The sequence below is a fragment of the Hypomesus nipponensis genome, chromosome 6 (genome assembly GCF_054491055.1).
Source record: "Hypomesus nipponensis isolate SF chromosome 6, ASM5449105v1, whole genome shotgun sequence".
Classification (NCBI taxonomy): Eukaryota; Metazoa; Chordata; class Actinopteri; order Osmeriformes; family Osmeridae; genus Hypomesus; species Hypomesus nipponensis.
The window spans coordinates 13,516,370-13,536,445 of NC_140366.1; the positions used below are offsets into that span (position 1 = coordinate 13,516,370).

Below are 20,076 nucleotides of genomic sequence, written 5' to 3' on the forward strand. Positions count from 1 at the left end.
GTGGGGGTGATAATTCTGGTCTGGACCCAGGGGGCAGTGGGTTCTGCCTGGCCATCAACCTGCAGAGTGGCTCCCCATCTCTGGGCTGTAGCCGGCGGTGACAGTGCCTGAGCTTGATTAAAGTTGACCTTGAGAATGGATGTGTAGGGGGGGGGAACAGTGTGAGAGCAGCTAACCAAGGCTGGCGGAATAGGCACCAGAAAACACCGGGAGACGGATCTGAAGTAATTGCGTCAGAAAAGACTAAAGGAAATCAATGACGAGGGGGGGGGGATCGATAGGGTTTTTTTTATCGCTAATTTCTGAAGAGGATCGACTGGGAGACGCGGCGGGGGAGGGGGGTGGGGAGGGTTCGGTCAATTGATCCAGTATCTCCTTTTCTGTATTGGCATATCTCACATTATTAATTAAGAAGAAATGCTCAGCCGACTGATGGATAAATTAGGCAGTATCATTAAATCAACATTAATGATTGTAATGAGGAGAAAATTGGTGCTTCGGTTAGCCTTGGTCTTCACGACAGACAGACAGACAGACAGACAGACACAGACAGAGTGGGCTATAGAGCTGCTGGTCACAGCTAAAAATGGTCAGAGCCAGGTTTAGAGACAGGAGACTGTGTATTGACAGTGATCTGGGGACTGCTGCTACTCTACATAGCATCCATGTACCGCCTTGGTCCTAGCAGGGTCCTTCTGGGGAATCTGCTGGGCTGGGGTTCTCGTGACTTGGCCCAACTCCACAGGCTGCTATGCGGACACGTGGATGGACACCAACAAGAGGTTTGTGTGACATCAGAGAAAAACAGAGAGAGGAAAAGTCAGCCATCAACAAGGACGCTACAACAGCACTTAATATTGAAGCAAGCTGCTGTTTGTGCAGGAGCAGTGGACTGTGTTCAGAAGCATGTGCCATAGGAGTCACTGAAGGCATCCAAACTTGGGAGGAGGATGGAGGAAAAAAGTCAAAGAGTCACAGTGTGGGGCAAGGAACTGAGCGACAGACCATACCCTTTCCTTAACCACCCCTGGGAAATAAAGCTATGGCTGGCACTCTGTGTTGTGGCAAGTCATAAATCTCTCTGGTGGAGCTCCCCGAGTGTGCGGGCTAGCTGGCTACATGGCAGGCCCCCTTGGGAGGGCTGTGGACAGCACACTGACCTTCCTGAAGCGGACCGAGGAGGCCCTGCCGGAGCTGTGGGAGGCGTCACACTGTTCCTCCTCCACGACCTTCGCTTCAACCTAGGAGTGCACACACACACACACACACACACACACACACACAACAATGACACACACATATTGACACAGATTTGTGCATACACACAGGCACACGCATTGACATAAACTTCCAGACGAGCACACACATTGACACAGACACAAAGACAGGCACGGACAGACACACACGCGGACACGCTGGCTCATGGAACTTGTGTGGAAACAGGACCACACACTCCCGTGTGTGTGATTGTGTCCCAGACGGCTCTGGTTCACTAAAGATGTGGAGGTATGACTGGTGCACAAGCCCTCTAGTCCGGGTCATCTCATTTGATGTGTGTTCGCCCGGTTCCCCTGGGGCCGGAGGAGTCGCGTTACCTGATCGACTGGCAGGTCCACTTTGATTTGCTCGTCCTCTGGTATCTCTGCGGCACCTGCGGTCTCCCTCCTCCTGGCTTGGGCTCTGAACACACTGCCCTCTGAGGACAGCCATTAATCACTATTACTGCTCATGCTGACAGCCAGTCAGCTGACCAATCAGTCAGTCACTGAGCCAGCCGGGCATTTGGCGAAGCAGCCAGTCAGTCAGTCACCTGGCCAACTCTGTGGTCCCCCTCTCTGCTTCTTCCTTATTTTTTCCTTTAACTGTGACCTAATCAATGAGGCTGTCAGTCAGTGTTAGTGTTCTGTCTGCTTCCACTGTCAGGCCATGCTCTCCAGGCCTAGGAGCTGCTGGGGCATGACCAGGCCCATTGCTCAGAGCCCTGAACTCTGCTAGCGCCACTCAGGGAACAATGCCAGCTAGAGGCCCACACAAGCCAGCTATTGTATGCATTGTTTGTGAGGATAGTCACCTGGGATGTCATGTTGCCGATATTCATATACAATGTTTGAAAAATGTGTAAAACAGGTAACAGAGAAAACTGCATTGCTAGCAAAGAAAGAATGCCCCTTGAGTCTTGTATAAATGTGCCCACAGAGCAAAATAATAAAATAATAATGAAAAAAAAGCAGCAGTTATAAAAATGCAAAGTGCTATCCCAAAACAATCTCCCGTCAGATGAAATAGTGATGAAATGAATGATTGATGGTGGTCCTGACTTCCTTTGTGCCCAAAAAGAGAGAGAGACAGAGAGAGAGACAGAGAGAGAGACAGAGAGAGAGAGAGAGAGAGAGAGAGAGAGAGAGAGAGAGAGAGAGAGAGAGAGAGAGAGAGAGAGACGTCCCTGGCAAGGTTGAGAAGACTCCCTGCTTGGCGCTGAATTAATTTATGATCCTATTTGAGGCAGAGCTGGGTAAAATATTCACCTCATAGCCGTGCTCTCTCTAGGCTGCTGTGGCACCTTGCCATGATTTAACGGGGGGCTCTCCAGTGTATTCACACCGGGTGCCCACACGTATGCACACGTTTCCATGCAGGGACATACACAATCAAATAAGATGGCTGTGCGTGAGATATAGAGAGGAAGAGGGGAACATGTCTGGCAAGTGATAGTGTGTACTGAGTGCAGTGAGGATTCAGTGCAAGTGTACATGTGTGTGTGTGTGTGTGTGTGTGTGTGTGTGTGTGTGTGTGTACGTACCCCCTGATGAGAAGAGAGGGGTTTGAGAGACATGCTTCTGTTGCTTGGCTCTCTCAGGCTTGGCGTAGAACAGAGAGTCTGCCTTGAGTCTGTGATCTGTAAACTACAGCACATGAAACAAAGCATGTGGGTTGGTGAACACAGATAGTGAGAGACGGGGCACATCTTTATGCATGAGGCTGTTGTTCCTCTACAGCACACCACCACCTCGTCTCTGGATGAGCTCAACTTCTTCAAGTTGCTGTACCCGGGGCACGCCAGCTTCAGAGCAAAACCTCCCATTGGTACATGTTATCTTTACTTGATCACCGAGAATAAGGGATGGGGTTCTGTTCAATTAATTTCTGGTTTTGGACATGAACTATTGGACATTTTGATTATAAAACCCCATCAACATTCTATATGATGACTGATTCTTTACATGTGGGAATATGTTGAAAATGATCCTGTTACATGTGATGTCGTAGCCTTTACTTCTATTGAAATAAATGACAGGTACAGGAAAGGATTGTGGAAAACAACATTAATATTAAACTAAGCTGTGAGGCCCTTAGTTGAATAAACATGAGGGATGGAATGTGTATGGTCTTTTAATATAAAGAGGTAGTCAGTGGGTGTTTTTGATGTAGCTTCTCTTTCAGTCTTTTTATTCTAACATTGCTCTAAGTTGTCCAGGCGCTGATAAGCTTTGCGTGTCCCCAGTGACTGTGCTGGCATTGAATGAGTCTGGTTCCAATACATCTCATGCACAGCCAATCAATCACTGGCAAGCACTGCCAACTAATCATTTATTGATAGAAAGGAGCAGCCATGAATTTCTAATAGCATTCGTCTTATTTAACAGTCCAGATCAAACAGAGAAAATCCAAACACGCTTGGAGGGGGGAAAAATCCTGGGAATATCTTTCTTTTTGGCAGCCAACAGGCAGTTATTGATGGGAATGCCTACAATATGAGAGTTGTGATGAAAAAAGAGAGGAAGAAAGAGAGAGAGAAACAGAAATAGAGAAAGAGAAGAAAAGGAGAGTGGTTGTTGGGTATGCGGGTAACAAATCTGAATTTCACATGCGTTACATATCAACACCCGGCATCGAGGTGAGATATTCACTCCTTGGAGGACAAGGAATGGGAATGTTCAAATGTTTTATTAAATGTATTTCTCCCCATCATGGTTGTTTTCAGTCGGCTCTCTCAGGGCTTGGGGGCATGGGGGAAGTGAACCGATCCCTTTGTGTGTCTTTCTGAAGCCTACACCGCAGGCACTGGGTGTTTGTTAGCGTGCTAACACTGCATCGTGGGACATGATGGATGTTTATTAGCCACCCTTCTCAAAACGCAGGCAGAGGCCAAAGGTTTACTGATCACTCCTACTTTCAATTCCCAGTGACCTCAGTGAGCGGTGAGACATCTCAAATTCAGACCGCAGGCTTTCTATTGACAGAGGCTGGGCCGGCAGACGGGGCACAGCTCAAACAGCTCGCTCAGCCCCACTGACCCTTGGAAGGATCATTTGTTCAGCTTCTCCTTATTACACCTGCCCTGGTTCTGCGGGGAAGGCGCCCTGGGTTTCTGTTCAATATTTAGAGGTCTTTGTTTCATACAACCATCCCTGTGGCAAGAACAAGCTGCTTCTGGCCTACTTGAACTTTGAGAGGGTTATCACATTCCACCACATCCCTCCATGATGTTAGACGTCAAAACAGCAGAGCAGAAACATGAAAAACACATTAAAACTACCCCCCAACTGTACTCTGGACAGGTTCCAGCGAACAAGGATGGGCGATTGACACGCCTATTTGTGTGTGTATGTGCACAACCTTATTCAAAATAAGATGTAATCCCAGTTTGTCTGAAGTTTAGGCATGTCAAACAGTCCAGCCGTCATACAGCAATCAGAGTCCCTCAGAAAATGGTAAGGGGATAAAAATGTCAGAAAGAAATGTCAAGCAATGACAGATGGGTTAAGGCATTGAGAACTGCACTTAAAAACTACCATCAAACTCAGTGTTGGAGTGATGGACAAGGCTGATGACCCTGCCACAGGCCCTCCTAAAACAGCTTTATAACAGACTCCCTGCTATAGACATTAAAGTTAGATAGAATACCATGGAGCTTCCCAGAAGCAGGCAGCACCTCAATCATGTTTCATAGAAGACTCAGGCTTCATCCACAGCTACAGATGAAAAGTGTATGGGACAAAAAGAGAGAGAGAGAGAGAGAGAGAGAGAGAGAGAGAGAGAGAGAGAGAGATGTATGCCCTAGCAGTGATACTGTAGCTGTTGCTCATCTACTTTAAGGTCTGATGAACAAATAGCTGGGTCACTGTCGCCTCCCTCTGGTTAGCACTGGGAAAGCAATGCAGAATTTTCCAACAGCAAGGCCAAAAACACATTCCATGAAATAACTGGGACTTGGAAAAGTGTGTTTGACAATCAAACAGATTCATGTTTGCGGATGCCAAACGCTTCATGTTCAAATGAAAAAGAAAGAGACAGTGATTCCCTTCTGCCCCACAAAAGGAGTGGGTGCACAACCACTTGAAGCAATATCTTTACGATGGTGGAGCACTTAAGGTCATTAACACAGCAAGAGAGCAGTAGATAGATCAGCACTATTAAACGTGTGTGTAATGGTGATTGAATTGGACAGTCATTGCGCCTAAGTCTTACACAGCTCATACAGTTTGCCCTTCTAATCAGATCCTTCGTTTGCATCTTAGCGGCTTCACAATGTAGATGAGTTAATGAAGTGTGATCAAGTCATTGGACGAGCAACACGAGAGGAGAGATGACTGCCTCTAACTCCGGCACATGAGTTATTGTTAAGAGCTAAGCTGTAATTTTTCATGGTAATAAAGAGACATCAGATATTTCACGTTGACCTTTTCTGAAACCAAAGAGCTGAGTCTGCAATTCCCTCCTCCTCACTCACTGAGCCTCAGTATGTGAGACACTTATCTTCATCTCCACCAGGCTGGAATAGTGACAACACGTGTGTGCGTGTGTGTGGATGTGTGTACATACCATTGCATGAGTGAGCATCATACATTGTAATTAATCACAATAGAGATGGTTTGACTCAGGAGAAATGAAGGGTGTCTGGTGTGCTGTGTGCTTCCTCACGGTCAATCTGTTCAAGGGCGTCCAGCGCCACAGAATTCTGAGAACCTCATTAATATTTGTTGTGGTTTGACATTAAAGCCACTTAATGTTCTCTAATTGGACGCCTCAAGCAAGGAGACATTCTTAGTTAATTGGTGATTAAATACTTACAATAGTTAGGCTAATAGTTACTCTCTAGACTATCTGGTATGGTATTGCTTATGTTGCCTTCTAAGAGTTGTTGAAAAACAGTACGTCTAGTAAAGCACACAATATTTCTAAATTACTTTTTGTATCAATAGATTAAAACAAACTATTTTCAAATGATTGTGTGCTGTGCAGTTTTCAAACACTTCATGATGTAATCACAGGAAGCACTTACCAAATGTCTCTTATGCTTTTCTTTGCTTATCACATGCGAAGCATAATCGAGATGGACTCTAGGTTTGAAAAAAAACATGAAAAAAGGCATTACAAAGAGTGTCAACTATTTATTCTCCTGTGACCACACCACATATGAAACTAAAACATATTGCCTCTGTTGATTTTCTTTTTCCCTGTGGCAAAAAAAAACAAAAAAAATTCAGCATATCACTAAAGTACATTATTTTTTTCATACCCCAGCCTCAGTTCTGAAGACAGATAGCCAAGCAGAGTGCAGAAGCCACTCACCCCAGGCTACATTCCTGAAAGATACCCTTCCTCTGGACCCAGTGGAAGTACGGCAGCAGTCTGAACCGCTCAATCCCTGTCGCTACATAGTAATGGTTGTTCTCCAGCTCCACTGAGCTGGATAATGGGGTCCCATCTAATGTGCACAATCTGTGCGGGAAAAATACAGAAAAAGAACCTGCAGACTGGTGCAAGGAAAATAGACAGTATGAAGCTCACTACATGCTAAAATATTTCACGTACATGAGTTGAAAACGTTGAAACGACTGTTACGCGGTGTATGTCTTTGGTGTTAATTGTCACAGGAAACTGTCCTATTGTCCTTGAAAAGTCTATTTTAAATACCTACGCACAGCTCCAGTGCGAAGACGCACTTTCTCTGTTATCATAGCCAGAACTATCTCCCAGTTTCTCAGAGTGTATTTTGGAATCAGGAGCCGAACTGGAGGAACGAAGTAGTTTCCATTGGTAAAAACACTACAAAACAAAACAACTATGAGGACATTTCCATCAGTCAAAACATTGGTACTATAACCATTCTTAAATATATAATGTTTGACTTCCATTGCTCTTAGTTATTCTTCAACAGAAGTGAATGTATGATCAGTACAAGGTCATTTTGTTCTGATTCCAATGGTAAATGTGCAAGCATTGGTGATTGTGTTTTACTGGTTGAACACTGTGTCTTAAATACAAATGGCTTTGCAATTCGGATCCAATCCCAATTGAATCAGTTAAATGAGGCATGGGTGCACTGTTCTATTAGCTTGGCTCATGATGGAATCTCTCACTAATGGAATGTTTTTGAGTGTGCCATTAGTATAGGACAACTGGGAAATCGGTACTGACTTGATAGTGCATGACTCATGCAGAATCTTCCCCCATCTAGCTGGAACAATTATTCTGCTGTGGACCACTGGCTTTATCTGTAAGGAGAAATGAAAACACCCAATAATAACTTTGTCATGGTTTCTGTCCATCTCTTATCTGGCAATAGCTTGCCTTGTAGCATCTAACCCTGTAAATAATGAATTCTCAGTGTGGTTTTCAATATAAAAATTTAAAAAAGGCTTATTTTCTTGGAGATTTTTTGGTGTGAAAAGACTCAAGTAAATTAACCGGGATGATGTTGGAGTTAAACTTCAGTATTCCTTAATATACAATAAGGAATAATCTTGTTACATAGGACAAGAGAAGCTGCTGGTGGATTTCCTTCATCACTGCTGATATAAATGCCGTTTTGCAACTGGCCTCCTAGCGGCGGTAGGCCCAATAAATTAGACAATTACACTACAGGCCTACTTAAAGTAGGGGCCGTTTAGGAAATAATTTAGACTGTCCTTAGACAAACACATATGAAACACATAGGGCCTACACATTACCATATGAAACGTTCACCCACATGCATACTACTGAAAACCTAAATATAGCCTACATACACATGAAATGCTCGCCCAGACGCTTGTGAAACACATTCACACACTCATATGAAACGCTCAAATCTTATAAGGAATAGACTAAGAAGCTTTTAGAATGTAAGAGTGTGAGAACATTTTCACTATATCCGGAACTCAGCTCAGTAGTTCGGCAATTTTACAATTTTACCTCATATACTTACAACTTCGCTCTTCTTCCGCTGGGGTTTTATTGTGGTAATGTTAAAGTAACTACGGGTGTAGTGGCCGCACAACGAGGGAGGAAAATAAATTAGAACATTGGTGGTGAACTATTCACTCTTTTACAATGATAACATAGAGACTCAATGTATAGGCTAAATGTTTACGACGTGTAATATTGCTACATTTTAAGATACTTCTAGTATCATAATACAGATGCATAGGCCTACTCAAGTTTTTTGAAGCGCTCTGTGCCAGCAGCGACGTATTTTTCACCGTGCTGCAAAATCTCCAAACTCCGTATTCTGTGTCCTTGTCGAGGCGTGTAGATGTTCCTCACGGCTCCAAAATGGGCTTCCACTCCCCGAGTTACATTATTCAGAAAACTATCAAACGATGGCACCTGGCGCGGATTGACAACCATCCTTCTCCCAGGATAAAAAGCATCGCCGTTTCGATAAACCACTACGGTTTTGGTAGGTGAAGGGTGAGCACCAGACACCCTGCCAGGAATTTCAGTCATTAGTGTAGCAAGGCAGGTGGATGCAGTGTAGCGAACCGTTAACGTAGAGAATGAGCTGAGGCCAAGTGTCACACGTTATTAAATTAGCAAGTTGTTAATTGATACCGTGGTGCATCTATAATCAAGGCGACAGTATGCACTCGACCGAGCATTTTTATCAGTTATCCTTGACATTAACTACAGCCATATTGGTTTGCAAAGGCCGCCTTCTTTGATTGTGACACATTATGTTTGCGGTTTATTCCACTGTCATGGAAACCAATCTGTTTCAGTAATAGGCTGTTTATGATGTCGCTAATATTATACCATGGTATGGGTGAATACTCGATTCTGATTGGCTGCAGTGGTGACCGTTATGTAAGCGATAATGTCCGACGAGGTGTTCAATTTCATACACTAATGGACGATGTATGTTTCCCTTACTTAACCTTTCCATTTCAGATGTCAGATTATTTCACCATAAATGTAAAACCCCACCACCACCCCTCAAAAAACAAACAAACAATCAATATTTAGTCCATCAACTGGCTTGTATTGGACATGTGAACCACGTAAAAAGCAGATGAATCACATGCACCAGAAAACCTGTATCCACATATTTTTGACACACTGGTATCCTTCTTCAAAGGCAATGTAAATATGCTTCAAACCAGCCCACCAGTTGACTGAATGTGATTCGATGAAGTGACTTGGCATATTACCAGCTCTATCACAGTTTAGAGGCTGGTGTCAGAGGCTTGGTTGAGGACATGGAGGCTGGATGACCCCATAGCCTCAGCCTGCTGACACCTCCATCTGGGGCGATGCTCAGACGCACATGACTGACAGGGCCAGTCAGTGCCAGGGCATCACCTGAGTAGAAATGCCTGTGGTGAGACTGGAGCTAGAGCAGAAAGAGACAAAGACTCCTCAACTCAAATGTTTTATCAACTTTACAGATTGTGGTAGTTCATATAGTTTTGAAGTTTACTGACGATTAAACATGATGTGCACTCAGGAGGGGTTAAAAAAGCAGGCTGGACTGTTGGCATGTCTAGATGTCTTGGCCAACATCCAGGTTGGCAGACGTTCCCTTCTCTTACAGAAACTTGGGTGCGATTCAAATATATTACAGAGAGAAGTGTTAAGCACCAGAACCTCTCCGATAAGATAGATACCCATGTGTTTGCCAAGATCCAATTTGATTTATTCATCATACACATTCAGTGTTGTTTAGCTAACTAAATGGCTTCCATAAACAACATTTGCATTGCCATCTGTTTGGAATATGGACTTTTAAATATTGAATTAATTAAACTGTTGAATAAGAACTGACATTTCTACATAGCTATTTCCAGATATCTGGGGATTTAATTAAAGGTGTAAAAAATAAATAACCTACTTTCTGAGGGGCCAGAAGCACCTGCCACTTGTCCGTGCTCCACTTGCTAATCATGCAATGTCCCTCCTCTTCAGGGGTCAAATAGCAGGCTACTATCTTACAAGAGTCAGGAAAGTTTCCTGTTGACATTACAATGATACACAGGAACAGTAAAGTTGTTTCTAGTTAGCGGCATGCCATGCGCCTGAAGTTTGAGACAAAGACACTATGTTAACCTGTGACCTCATCTGCAAACCTGTAATAAATTGTACCTGTAAATGTAACATTGTAACCTAGCATGGCTACAGTAGTTTAATAGGTTTACACAGAACAATTACTTTCTTAGGCCCTTAATGATAGCACACAGAAAAAGGATAGAAATAATAATTAATATGATAATAGTAGCAAGATCAAAATGAATATTCTAATATAAGACATAGGGAGAAACGAGTAAACACTGAATCATGTAAAGAAAGCTGTGGATGAGAACCAGGTGGCCTATTCTACCTTTGAAGTGGTTGGTGTCTATCTCCACTTTGCTGATGACTCCAGGGTGGCCCAGTCTGAACACTGCCCACTCAAAGCCTGGTACTTGCAAAATGCCCCTCTCGTCCACCTGACACAAGGCATTGTAAGATTCATAGTTTTAGATTTATTCTCACGTAGTATTAGGATGTATTAAGATATACATATGTAGGACGAACACAGAACTTGAAAGTTTTTGAAAGTTTGGTTGGACTGAAATTGTCAAGAGGAACCAGACAAATAATTTATTTGCACATGTACCTTATCACAAGTGCCAAATTAACCTCAAAACTTGTATCATCACAGCACACACAACACACAATTTCTCAGCTGAATAAAAACAAAAGTGTATGCTGGGTAACCTTTAGCTCTCTGGGTCTGTCCAGTCGACGCGCTGTCTCCCAACCATCCCCCATGTTGGCAGCTCTGCCCAGACCTTTGGAGATACAAACTCATGTCAGTACACTGATAGGGAAATGGGACACGTATAAGCCCACTGATGCATATTCATGATTACGTTTCCCCTCAATATAATTCTCCAGGTAGAATACCTAGTCCATATTTGAGCATGACAAATACACATCTCATTGTTGTGGCACGGGATTGACAGCGAGATAGTGGACCGCTGCTAGTTTACAGCAGACTTGATAGAAACCACAGAGGCATGCACCTGTCAGTGAGGTATGAACTTCATTCATCAATGTTCAGTTATTTAATGAAAGGGACACAGCTGGCTAAATCTAATCCTGGTTGAGATGTGTGTTGACTGTACCACAGGTAAACAATATTTCTATCCCCTATACAAACCCATAACTATTTTTTTTTGTGTAATGCTTGAGTGGAACCTTGTCAGTAATGCTCACAAGCTGGCAGGTGGCATACCTATCATATTACGAGGGTGACCAAAGTGGGCATCACTGTACCCCAGACAGACCCCCCCATTAACCAGGGCTACCAGGTCCACCTGGTTGTCTGTCGGCACTGTTGACCAGTCTTTCTGACCCACACCGTACACCTTCAGTCTGGCAATACCCCCGTCTGTAAACCACACAGATAAACAAGCACAGGGCCTTTAGTCCAGATCAAATTAACCATCTGGATATGCACTGGATAGAGCGCTCTGGCAGAGGGGTGGGAGGGGTAACCTGGGTAGATGTTGAGCCGTAGGTGTGTGACCCTGCCAGGGAAGGCAATGGGGAAGTAGTTATGACACGTGTCAGAGTATCCAGGCTTCAGCTTTGTCACAGGAAGAAGCTCCTCCCACAAGTCTGAATTCAGCTGTCAAAACACAACATCTGTTGTATCCCTTGCAAGCATGTTATAGTGAACCACATAGAAGAAACTATGCCATAGAAGCAACATGGGAGATAATCAATACCTTTGCAACTTCAGCAAACTGGCTCTGGGAAGCAGCCATGCCTGTGCGGTTACCATCAAGGGTCAGTGGTGGGAGATTGTCTGTGTCTACACAGGTAGACAGGGACAAGTCGAGTGCAAGGTCAGTTCTCCAGCATCTCAGCATATGCCATGCGTGGCAAATGATTGCGTTATGTTGGAACATAACTTGATTAATCTCCAGGGCAAAATGGGAAGTGTTCTTACCCAGACATGCAGCTTGAACAGAGCACGATGGGGCATAGTTCCCAGTGAAGAAGGAAGTGTCCACATCCAAGCCATGGAGGATCCCTGGCACACCCAGCTGAATGATGCACCAGTCATGACCTTACAGAAATGATGTTGGCCAATAACACGACACACCAGTCTGTCCATTAGCATATTTATTGAACATCAGAATTACTGTGAACTGATCTAATCTTGTTCTAAGCTGTTTACTGTAAATAAGAGACTCATACCAGGTATTCTTTTTCTTAGAGTTTCCCAGCCATCCATCAATTTTCCATATTCAGTGAACGCTGAAGCTATGAACTCAGGTGTCTCTCTCTTCCAATCACATACAGCACAGTTAAATATGTAACTGACAAATTAACAACAGAATGAAATGTCCATTGTCCCTCACACATAAATACATGAATCAAGTTATATGTTACCTTCAGAAGATTGCTAGCTGGAGCAAACCATTCGTCAGTGGCAAAAATAACCTTGTGGGGAGGACATGGCCGTAAGTATGGGCCTCATGAACTAACAGTAACTGGTCCAGAAATACATTGTGTAGGCTCACGCCAGTGTGATTGTCTCAGTTGTAATGTTATGATCATGACTGACTCACCTTCCCACCAGCTGTCTCACAAGCCAGGTTATTGAACTGCAGAAAGCCTGGTTGCTCTGAAGTCAACTCCACTGCTTTGTGGTCTGCCATGTTTTGCAGTTGCTCAGAAAAAGGTACTCGATTTCCGTTTAATGCTGTACTTGATCTACCTGAAACCTTGGGAACCTGTCATGCAGCTAAGCTTTCTAAACGAAGAGCCTGTCCTTTAACTGGCTTACATATGAAAGTTGAGCAGGTCAAAGTACAGCACCCGTCCTGTCAGTGACAGCGGTGTCATGTTTACTGTTGACCAAGGGGCCACAAACATATTCATGTTTAAAATGGTCTGCTTGTCATCATAACCCAATTTCCAAAAAGCCATGTTACATTGCAAACCTGTGAACCATTCATCCTGATCTAAAGTCTACCCAAAGGAGAGCATGTTTGAGTGGTGTGGTGTCAATGGGTTACACTAGGAAAAGGTCACATGCTTTAAAAAGAAAATCCACAGGCTGTACTTCACATGTTGCATGATGGATATTTTGGACACTGCCCATGGTTGATTTATCATTTTGTTGTAAAGACTCCAGTCAGATCTACACTCACTGGCACCACCTATCGAAATCCAGCATGTTGTTTTGCAGAACATGTGTCTAGCACTTATTCAGCACACACAGTTGTGTTTGCACGCATCACTAAGCTAGTTTAAAAGACAGTACACATCATGGACAGTAAACAAATTTATTTTGTCATCTGCACTTTACAGTTGGAATTCTGGGAACTCAAAAACGACATCTTTGCCTGTGAGTTTCTTGTAGACACCGGAGAAGGTCTCAACCTGAAAAGAGACATGCATATTATTATGAGTTTTGTACTGCAAAGGTTAAGCCAACAAAGCTACAAGCCAGAACATTTGCATACAATTGCAAGGCAAGATACAAATCATATCCATTGCAATTTAACATTTAAGAAGTTGTGCTCTGCATGGTTTAGCCCCCCAGTCACAGCCTATGGAGCTCTGGGAAGATGTAGGAATATACAGGACGCCCGTCCTCACAAGCCCGAGGGCCGGGGACAAAGCTTGCTCTCCAACGTCGTGGAACGGGACTATACGTCACAGCATCGTTAGGTGCTACGCTCCCATACGCCACAAGGACAGAGCCATGAGAGAGTAACCTCACAGGATATCCACGTTGGGGGTTTGCAATAGGTAAGAAAGCTTTCCTATTGACACTCACTTTGTGTTCAACATTGTTTTGTTGTGCCTTGTCAAGGTGAACCTTGATGAGCCGACTGCTGTCGAGTTTCACACGAATCCTCTTGCCAACAATCTCACTGGGGAAAACGAGGTCCTCGAGGATTGCATCGTGCACAGCAGTCAGAGTACGGCTGAAGAGATTAAGCAAACATTAGCCATTTATCAAATTGAGAACAGATTCACCTTTCCCCAGTTTACATCCTTTTCAGACACCCTCATACAAGACTCATTCCAACTAAGATTACATGAAGACAAATATAAATAACTCAGTATACTTAATGAAGGATAATACAACTGACTGGTGACAGACATGGTCATGTAAAATCAAAATGGATTCACCCATCATTCAAGCAGAAAATCAGTTGAAGATGTACTCTGCATGGTTTAGCCCCCCAGTCACAGCCCAAAGAGCTCTGGGAAGATGTAGGAATATACAGGATGCTCGTCCTCACCAGCCCGAGGGCCGGGGACAAAGCTTGCTCTCCAACGTTGTGGAACGGGACTATACGTCACAGCACGGTTAGGTGCTACGCTCCCATACGCCACAAGGACAGAGCCATGAGAGAGTAACCTCACAGGGTATCCACGTTGGTTTCAGATGCAACACAAGAGGCAAGTACAGACGCAAGGAGAAATAACACACCTCCTGGGACGCTTCTGCTTATTCTTGATGCGGCTTTTCCTGGTTGGTTTGGGCAGGATTCTCCTCTAAAACACAAAACACATCAAGATTAGATTGACATGACAACTTGATGTGGGGGGGAAAACCCCAATTAAAACACAATGTGCTCTGCATGGTTTAGCCCCCCAGTCACAGCCCAAAGAGCTCTGGGAAGATGTAGGAATATACAGGACGCCCGTCCTCACCAGCCCGAGGGCCGGGGACAAAGCTTGCTCTCCAACGTTGTGGAACGGGACTATACGTCACAGCATGGTTAGGTGCTACGCTCCCATACGCCACAAGGACAGAGCCATGAGAGAGTAACCTCACAGGATATCCACGTTGGTTTTTAGCCACTGACACTGCAGCTTAAGCAAAACAAAATCATGATCCATCCAAAGCTCTAGACATTTACTAATGTTGAAGTGATGGCACAATTATTTGCCTCCACAGCTCCCAGTTCAATGCTTTGCCACATATCACAAGACGGTTTCTCACCTGTGCAATGAACACAACGTGCTTGCCGCTGAACTTCTTTTCCAGCTCCCTCACGAGCCGCACCTGAATCTTTTGGAAGGACTTCAGCTGGGGCACAGGAACAAAGATGATGATGGCTTTCCTGCTGCCACCAACCTCGATTTCCTGAATGCAAGAATACAATTTGAGGTCACTTCACATGCCAATCTATTATTACAGAATAAATTAAGCATATCCAAAAAAGGTTTTGGGGAAGGGTAATGTGCTCTGCATGGTTTAGCCCCCCAGTCACAGCCCAAAGAGCTCTGGGAAGATGTAGGAATATACAGGATGCCTGTCCTCACCAGCCCGAGGGCCGGGGACAAAGCTTGCTCTCCAACGTTGTGGAACGGGACTGTACGTCACAGCATGGTTAAGTGCTACGCTCCCATACGCCACAAGGACAGAGCCATGAGAGAGTAACCTCACAGGGTATCCACGTTGCTCACAGTTCAGACAACAAAAAAGAATATGCTCACCAATCTAATCTTATGGTATGGGTTGCTCTTACTTTTGCTGCAGTGATGTTCAGCTCCCTCAGCTGGGCCTTCAAGTCTGAGTTCATCTCCAGCTCAAGAAGAGCCTAAAAATATATACAAAGTTAGTAAATCATGTAACAAATTCTTAGCGTCAATAATGAATCTTAAGGTAGCACATTCACCTGGATGATAATGCCCATCTTACCTGGGAAATCCCAGACTCGAACTCGTCTGGCTTTTCGCCATTGGGCTTCACGATTTTGGCGCTGGTACTGAACATGGCCTGTGTCTCTGAAATGTTAAAAGTAGTTACAGCATAAATAACACATGCATTACACTGACTTTAGATCACAGAAAGCCATTGGCTACGTTGGCCTAGCTATAAACCGCTAGTTTAATACAAGTCGTATTGGCTTAAGAGTTATGGGGTCTGGCGTCCTCAAATGAATGGCACACCCGAGTAGTCTCCAACCTAACTGTCCAGCATAAGGTGTACTTAAAGTACACCTTAAAAGTAATATACAAATGACTACTTCCACAGAAAAAACCTACTCGTGGCTTGAAACCTAGCCTAGCTACACTTCCATGAAGCTAACCTGCTGTAGCTTTGCTGTCTAGTAGCTTTAACGCTTTACTATCACTAGCAAATGGAAAAACGAGTTGCCACTAAACAGTGGCACTAAAGGACAATATTCAATTCGTAATAGGATAAAAAGCGATTTTTACGTTACACCACTGGTACACCATAAGAACACATGGGCCTCAAGACCACTATACTGTTAGCATTGCCTTTCCCTTCCAGATTACTCACACGGCTAGGCTATAAAGAAAGGCTTCATAATGTATTATAAAACAGCCATCCAAAATTTGTTATGAAATAATCAAAGCAATCGGTGGTCTTACATGACCTGTGTTGCAAATACTTGTACATTCAGCTCACTATTTTAACATAAAAGGGTAAAATTCGGATCACTGTAAAATCTAGCAAGACCTACCTCGATCAACGACGGCCAGGGAAGAGACAGTAGCATCGCGAGAAGTGCATTAAAGAGCGTTTGTGAAGGAGAATCATGGGAGTACGGAAGTACTGATGTAGGATTTTACGTGACTGATAAAGAGTTCCTGTTGTCGGTGCTTTCTATTTTAAAGCGGAACGAGAAGGTGTTTTATGCTACCAGTAGTGTGAAATTATAACACAGTTTTTGATGTTTATGTAAACGGTTGCATAATTCTTCAAACTTAATTGTCTGTTGAGTAAGGCTAAGTAGTAAGGCTAAGTAGTAAGGCTTGAGTAGTTAGCCAGTGCTCGAATAACTTGGGTAGCGTCGCTACTAGTACTAGCGACAGTCTGTGTTTTGTAAGGTGTCTTCTTGGTAAACACCCTAGATTTGTAAATGGCATCTGTCTGACTTAATTTCTCCCCGTTTCAATTAAGATTGCACAATAATGGGTGCCTCCACTTAACAGTAATTGTTACCTTAAGGGATGTTCAGATTGACTGGTCTTTATAGCATAGCTCGAAGGGCAGTGTGCATTGGTACAGAAGACATGGCTAAAGGAAAGTTCTTCTACGCAGTGGGAAAGGGTAACAAACCTGGAGTTTATAAGACTTGGTGAGTTAACTAGGTAGCTACTGCCGTTTTTTGTTTCTTTCACACTTTGAAAAATTGTCGACATTACTTGTGGCTTATTATCTTGAATGTATTACATTATAATATTGTATTATAATATATATATATATATATTTTTTTTTTTACTGTTCAGGGATGAATGTAAGAGTCAAGTTGAAAAGTTTCCATATGCCAGTTTTAAGAAGTTTGCTTCAGAAAAGGAAGCCTGGGCTTTTGTCAGAAGTGAAATTGCATCAAAAGTGCCTGATGTGACAGACGGTAGGATATTTTGATACAGTTTCCATAAGAATGTGCATCTACAAAGAGATTGTGCCATGACTTAATAGGAAAGTGTCAATTGTGAGCATGTACAAAACTGTCCAAGCGATGTATTGTATTGATTGGAAGGGAGGTCTTTTGATATAGTGGGAGCAATTTGCAGACAAAGGGCCTCAATGAAGTGTTGAATCTGTTAGGAGGACCGAGCCAGGGCACAGTAATCCTCCCTAAAAGAGGCCCAGAGGCACTTGAGTACATTCCACTGGGTAAGAAAAGGCCCTGTGTTGATGTGGAAGAGGAGTCTCGCACCAAACGAGTCAAACTGTCAGATGAGGGATCCCAGGGCAGTGCTTCATCCTCTGGGACAAAGGATGGCTTCACATACATGGGTAACAACCTCCTGTTTTTATAAATGTTCTGCTTCAAGGTACACAGACGACAACAATGGGAAACATGCCTGTTAAGCACTCATGCATGACTATCAGTTAACCATGCCTAATGGAACGCATCTGTATTCATACTCTGGACCACCAGGTGATGCGGTGGTGGTCTATACAGATGGCTGTTGTTCAGGCAATGGGAAAATTGGAGCCCGGGCTGGCATTGGCGTGTATTGGGGACGTGACCATCCTCTGTGAGTAGACCATGATGTCATAGGACATAGTCCCACACACTTTATGTTCAACCTCTCACAGATATATATTTTTGATCTGTACTGTAGGAATGTAGCAGAGCCGCTAGATGGCAGACAGACTAACCAGAGAGCAGAATTGCAGGTAAATATTAGAATAAGACTTAATTTTTATAGCACATTTCATACAAAAATTGCAGCTCAAAGTGCTTCACATAAAATCAATGAAAACAATATTATAGGTAATAAAACCCTTCTGAAAACAGGCCGCAGTCTTTGCGGTAATCTAGATCACACAAGCCGCAGTCTTTGTGGTTCCAATATAAATAAAATGTAACACAATCAGTAAAAACAATAATACAAGTCAAACACAATATTAGCATTTCTTTGCATACTGTAGTCATTTCCCTTGTGTTTAAACCCCACATTGTTTTCTGTGCCACAGGCAGCCTGTAAAGCCTTGGAACAGGCCAAGGAAATGAACATCAAGAAGTTGGTTCTCTACACAGACAGCAAGTTTACTATTAATGGTATGTTTTGAATTTCTTTTTCACTGAAAAAAAAGTTCAACAGCTGAGAATTATAGAGAGAACCGGTTTGCAGATAACCGCATTGGATTTAATTATAAGTGTAACCATTTGCCGATTAGATACAAATGTGAATGAATTCATGGTGTTTTTCTGAGAACATGCTTATAGACCCCAGCGCCATTACTAGTGTTGCAACTTTCAAGTGGAAGTATCTAAGAAACTGCAATTTTGACTGCTGTTTGTCCCTCAGGTGTCACCAGCTGGGTGAAGAACTGGAAGCTGAACGGCTGGAGGCTAAATTCTGGGGGTCATGTCATTAACAAAGAGGACTTTCAACAGCTTGACAAGTTAAACAGCGAGGTGGAGGTTGTTTGGGTAAATATACACAATTCTATGACTGCTTAATAAAACATCTGATTGTCTTCTGAAAATGGTTCTTTTGGTTTGAAATGACCAATTGTTCAAATCAATGGCAACCCTCCTTCTCTCTTCCCATCCCATAATGTTGTTCTTTTTCTAGTTGCACGTCCCAGGCCATGCTGGATACCAAGGAAACGAAGAGGCGGACAGGCTGTCCAGAGAGGGAGCATCAAAACGACTACAGTCCCCAAAGGAAAATAATGGAACATAAACATTTACCATCTACTTGGTGTACCTTACTTTGCCATGTTTGCAGCAAATTCAGTTAAAAAGGATATTTATATATTTGACGTTCAAATGGTAAATGGCAGTATATTGTGTCTGCAATATGCTGGCTGCCATGGGATTAGTGCATTTCAGTTGGAAATTCTGTTGAAAGTATGTATGTATTTTACTTATTTGTTTCTGTAAATAAAATCTTGAGATGTATTCTTGCATGACCATCGGTGAAGTTTCTGAAAATGTAGGTGTGATGTGCTGGAAACATAATATCCTTCTCAGACAGTAGGTGGAGCTCTTGTTCATTCAGTACAAAGAGTGGTAGCTTGGAGTGGAATTGCATTTTTGAACCACATTATGCTTTCTCAAAATGACATGAATATCACCCCTGAGTGATAACTCGTACTCAAATGGTCACCACTAAATGCCAAGGTGGTTCCCAACCCTAAATGTGATTTTATGACCTTTCTGTGTGCAAATGATCTATTCATGAATGTCTTGTCATGAATGAGAACATCTTTCTCCATTTTTCTATAACATTTAAAAGTAGGCTCCAAAATTCCGTCTTCAACTCTTGAATACCCGTGGGCAGATGCCTTTTTAGGTTTCCATCGCTGTGCCACCGGTCAGTAATCTGCTGTCTAGACAGCAGAACTATGTGTTTCAGAGT

At 43.3% G+C, this 20,076-nt stretch overlaps 4 protein-coding genes and 4 non-coding genes across 10 annotated transcripts; 1 reads left to right on the top strand and 7 right to left on the bottom strand.

Annotated features, from left to right (window-relative positions):
• Nucleotides 1-601: 601 nt before the first annotated feature.
• LOC146287174 (doublecortin domain-containing protein 2C-like) lies at nt 602-8,939 on the bottom strand. 2 transcript variants are annotated; one of them, XM_084700161.1, is made up of 10 exons: nt 8,420-8,939; nt 8,192-8,240; nt 7,423-7,499; nt 6,919-7,050; nt 6,574-6,723; nt 6,284-6,341; nt 2,801-2,903; nt 1,596-1,696; nt 1,161-1,241; nt 602-746 (listed from the first exon to the last, which is right to left on the bottom strand). In XM_084700161.1, the coding sequence occupies exons 1-10, from the start codon at nt 8,710-8,712 to the stop codon at nt 648-650; spliced, it is 1,143 nt and encodes a 380-aa protein (XP_084556287.1). In that variant the 5' UTR covers nt 8,713-8,939; the 3' UTR covers nt 602-647. The 2 variants fall into 2 exon arrangements, with proteins under 2 accessions (XP_084556287.1, XP_084556286.1); XM_084700160.1 differs by having other exon boundaries at nt 602-749; nt 8,420-8,937.
• A 284-nt stretch (nt 8,940-9,223) lies between these two features.
• Nucleotides 9,224-13,022, bottom strand: allc (allantoicase). The gene is made up of 11 exons (XM_084699711.1): nt 12,825-13,022; nt 12,646-12,696; nt 12,451-12,538; nt 12,200-12,319; nt 11,976-12,061; nt 11,743-11,875; nt 11,480-11,635; nt 10,960-11,033; nt 10,580-10,688; nt 10,094-10,212; nt 9,224-9,595 (listed from the first exon to the last, which is right to left on the bottom strand). Exons 1-11 carry the CDS (start codon nt 12,912-12,914, stop codon nt 9,422-9,424), a joined length of 1,200 nt encoding a protein of 399 aa, XP_084555837.1. The 5' UTR covers nt 12,915-13,022; the 3' UTR covers nt 9,224-9,421.
• A 508-nt stretch (nt 13,023-13,530) lies between these two features.
• Nucleotides 13,531-16,802, bottom strand: rps7 (ribosomal protein S7). Its single transcript, XM_084699714.1, has 7 exons — nt 16,713-16,802; nt 15,923-16,008; nt 15,750-15,821; nt 15,221-15,364; nt 14,705-14,769; nt 14,042-14,192; nt 13,531-13,641 (listed from the first exon to the last, which is right to left on the bottom strand). The coding sequence occupies exons 2-7, from the start codon at nt 15,995-15,997 to the stop codon at nt 13,564-13,566; spliced, it is 585 nt and encodes a 194-aa protein (XP_084555840.1). The 5' UTR covers nt 15,998-16,008; nt 16,713-16,802; the 3' UTR covers nt 13,531-13,563.
• LOC146287177 (small nucleolar RNA SNORA73 family) lies at nt 13,775-14,000 on the bottom strand. Its single transcript, XR_014762299.1, has one exon. It is a non-coding gene; the product is annotated as a small nucleolar RNA SNORA73 family (small nucleolar RNA).
• LOC146287178 (small nucleolar RNA SNORA73 family) lies at nt 14,428-14,653 on the bottom strand. The gene has a single exon (XR_014762296.1). It is a non-coding gene; the product is annotated as a small nucleolar RNA SNORA73 family (small nucleolar RNA).
• Nucleotides 14,843-15,068, bottom strand: LOC146287179 (small nucleolar RNA SNORA73 family). The gene has a single exon (XR_014762298.1). It is a non-coding gene; the product is annotated as a small nucleolar RNA SNORA73 family (small nucleolar RNA).
• Nucleotides 15,458-15,683, bottom strand: LOC146287180 (small nucleolar RNA SNORA73 family). The gene has a single exon (XR_014762297.1). It is a non-coding gene; the product is annotated as a small nucleolar RNA SNORA73 family (small nucleolar RNA).
• rnaseh1 (ribonuclease H1) lies at nt 16,784-19,616 on the top strand. Of its 2 annotated transcripts, XM_084699713.1 has the most exons (9): nt 16,784-16,878; nt 17,211-17,330; nt 17,482-17,606; nt 17,804-17,995; nt 18,141-18,240; nt 18,328-18,382; nt 18,683-18,767; nt 19,018-19,142; nt 19,288-19,616. In XM_084699713.1, exons 2-9 carry the CDS (start codon nt 17,266-17,268, stop codon nt 19,396-19,398), a joined length of 858 nt encoding a protein of 285 aa, XP_084555839.1. In that variant the 5' UTR covers nt 16,784-16,878; nt 17,211-17,265; the 3' UTR covers nt 19,399-19,616. The 2 variants fall into 2 exon arrangements, with proteins under 2 accessions (XP_084555839.1, XP_084555838.1); XM_084699712.1 differs by having other exon boundaries at nt 16,876-17,330.
• The last annotated feature ends 460 nt before the right edge of the window (nt 19,617-20,076 follow it).

What these genes read in the sequence shown, in the direction of transcription:
- LOC146287174 (XM_084700160.1), bottom strand. Translation starts at nt 8,712, where the DNA reads ATGACTGAAATTCCTGGCAGGGTGTCTGGTGCTCACCCTTCACCTACC. An exon ending in GAGCGCTTCAAAAAACTTGA is followed by an intron (nt 8,241 to 8,419) that starts GTAGGCCTATGC and finishes CTACACCCGTAG; the next exon opens with TTACTTTAACATTACCACAA. An exon ending in TTTCAGGAATGTAGCCTGGG is followed by an intron (nt 6,342 to 6,573) that starts GTGAGTGGCTTC and finishes TTTCAAACCTAG; the next exon opens with AGTCCATCTCGATTATGCTT.
- rnaseh1 (XM_084699712.1), top strand. Translation starts at nt 17,203, where the DNA reads ATGTTCAGATTGACTGGTCTTTATAGCATAGCTCGAAGGGCAGTGTGC. An exon ending in CCTGGAGTTTATAAGACTTG is followed by an intron (nt 17,331 to 17,481) that starts GTGAGTTAACTA and finishes TTTACTGTTCAG; the next exon opens with GGATGAATGTAAGAGTCAAG. An exon ending in CAGCAAGTTTACTATTAATG is followed by an intron (nt 18,768 to 19,017) that starts GTATGTTTTGAA and finishes TTTGTCCCTCAG; the next exon opens with GTGTCACCAGCTGGGTGAAG.
- allc (XM_084699711.1), bottom strand. Translation starts at nt 12,914, where the DNA reads ATGGCAGACCACAAAGCAGTGGAGTTGACTTCAGAGCAACCAGGCTTT. An exon ending in TGTTCAAGCTGCATGTCTGG is followed by an intron (nt 12,062 to 12,199) that starts GTAAGAACACTT and finishes CTACCTGTGTAG; the next exon opens with ACACAGACAATCTCCCACCA. An exon ending in ACGGCTCAACATCTACCCAG is followed by an intron (nt 11,636 to 11,742) that starts GTTACCCCTCCC and finishes TGTGGTTTACAG; the next exon opens with ACGGGGGTATTGCCAGACTG.
- rps7 (XM_084699714.1), bottom strand. Translation starts at nt 15,997, where the DNA reads ATGTTCAGTACCAGCGCCAAAATCGTGAAGCCCAATGGCGAAAAGCCA. An exon ending in TGAACATCACTGCAGCAAAA is followed by an intron (nt 15,365 to 15,749) that starts GTAAGAGCAACC and finishes TCTTGCATTCAG; the next exon opens with GAAATCGAGGTTGGTGGCAG. An exon ending in AAGCAGAAGCGTCCCAGGAG is followed by an intron (nt 14,193 to 14,704) that starts GTGTGTTATTTC and finishes TAATCTCTTCAG; the next exon opens with CCGTACTCTGACTGCTGTGC.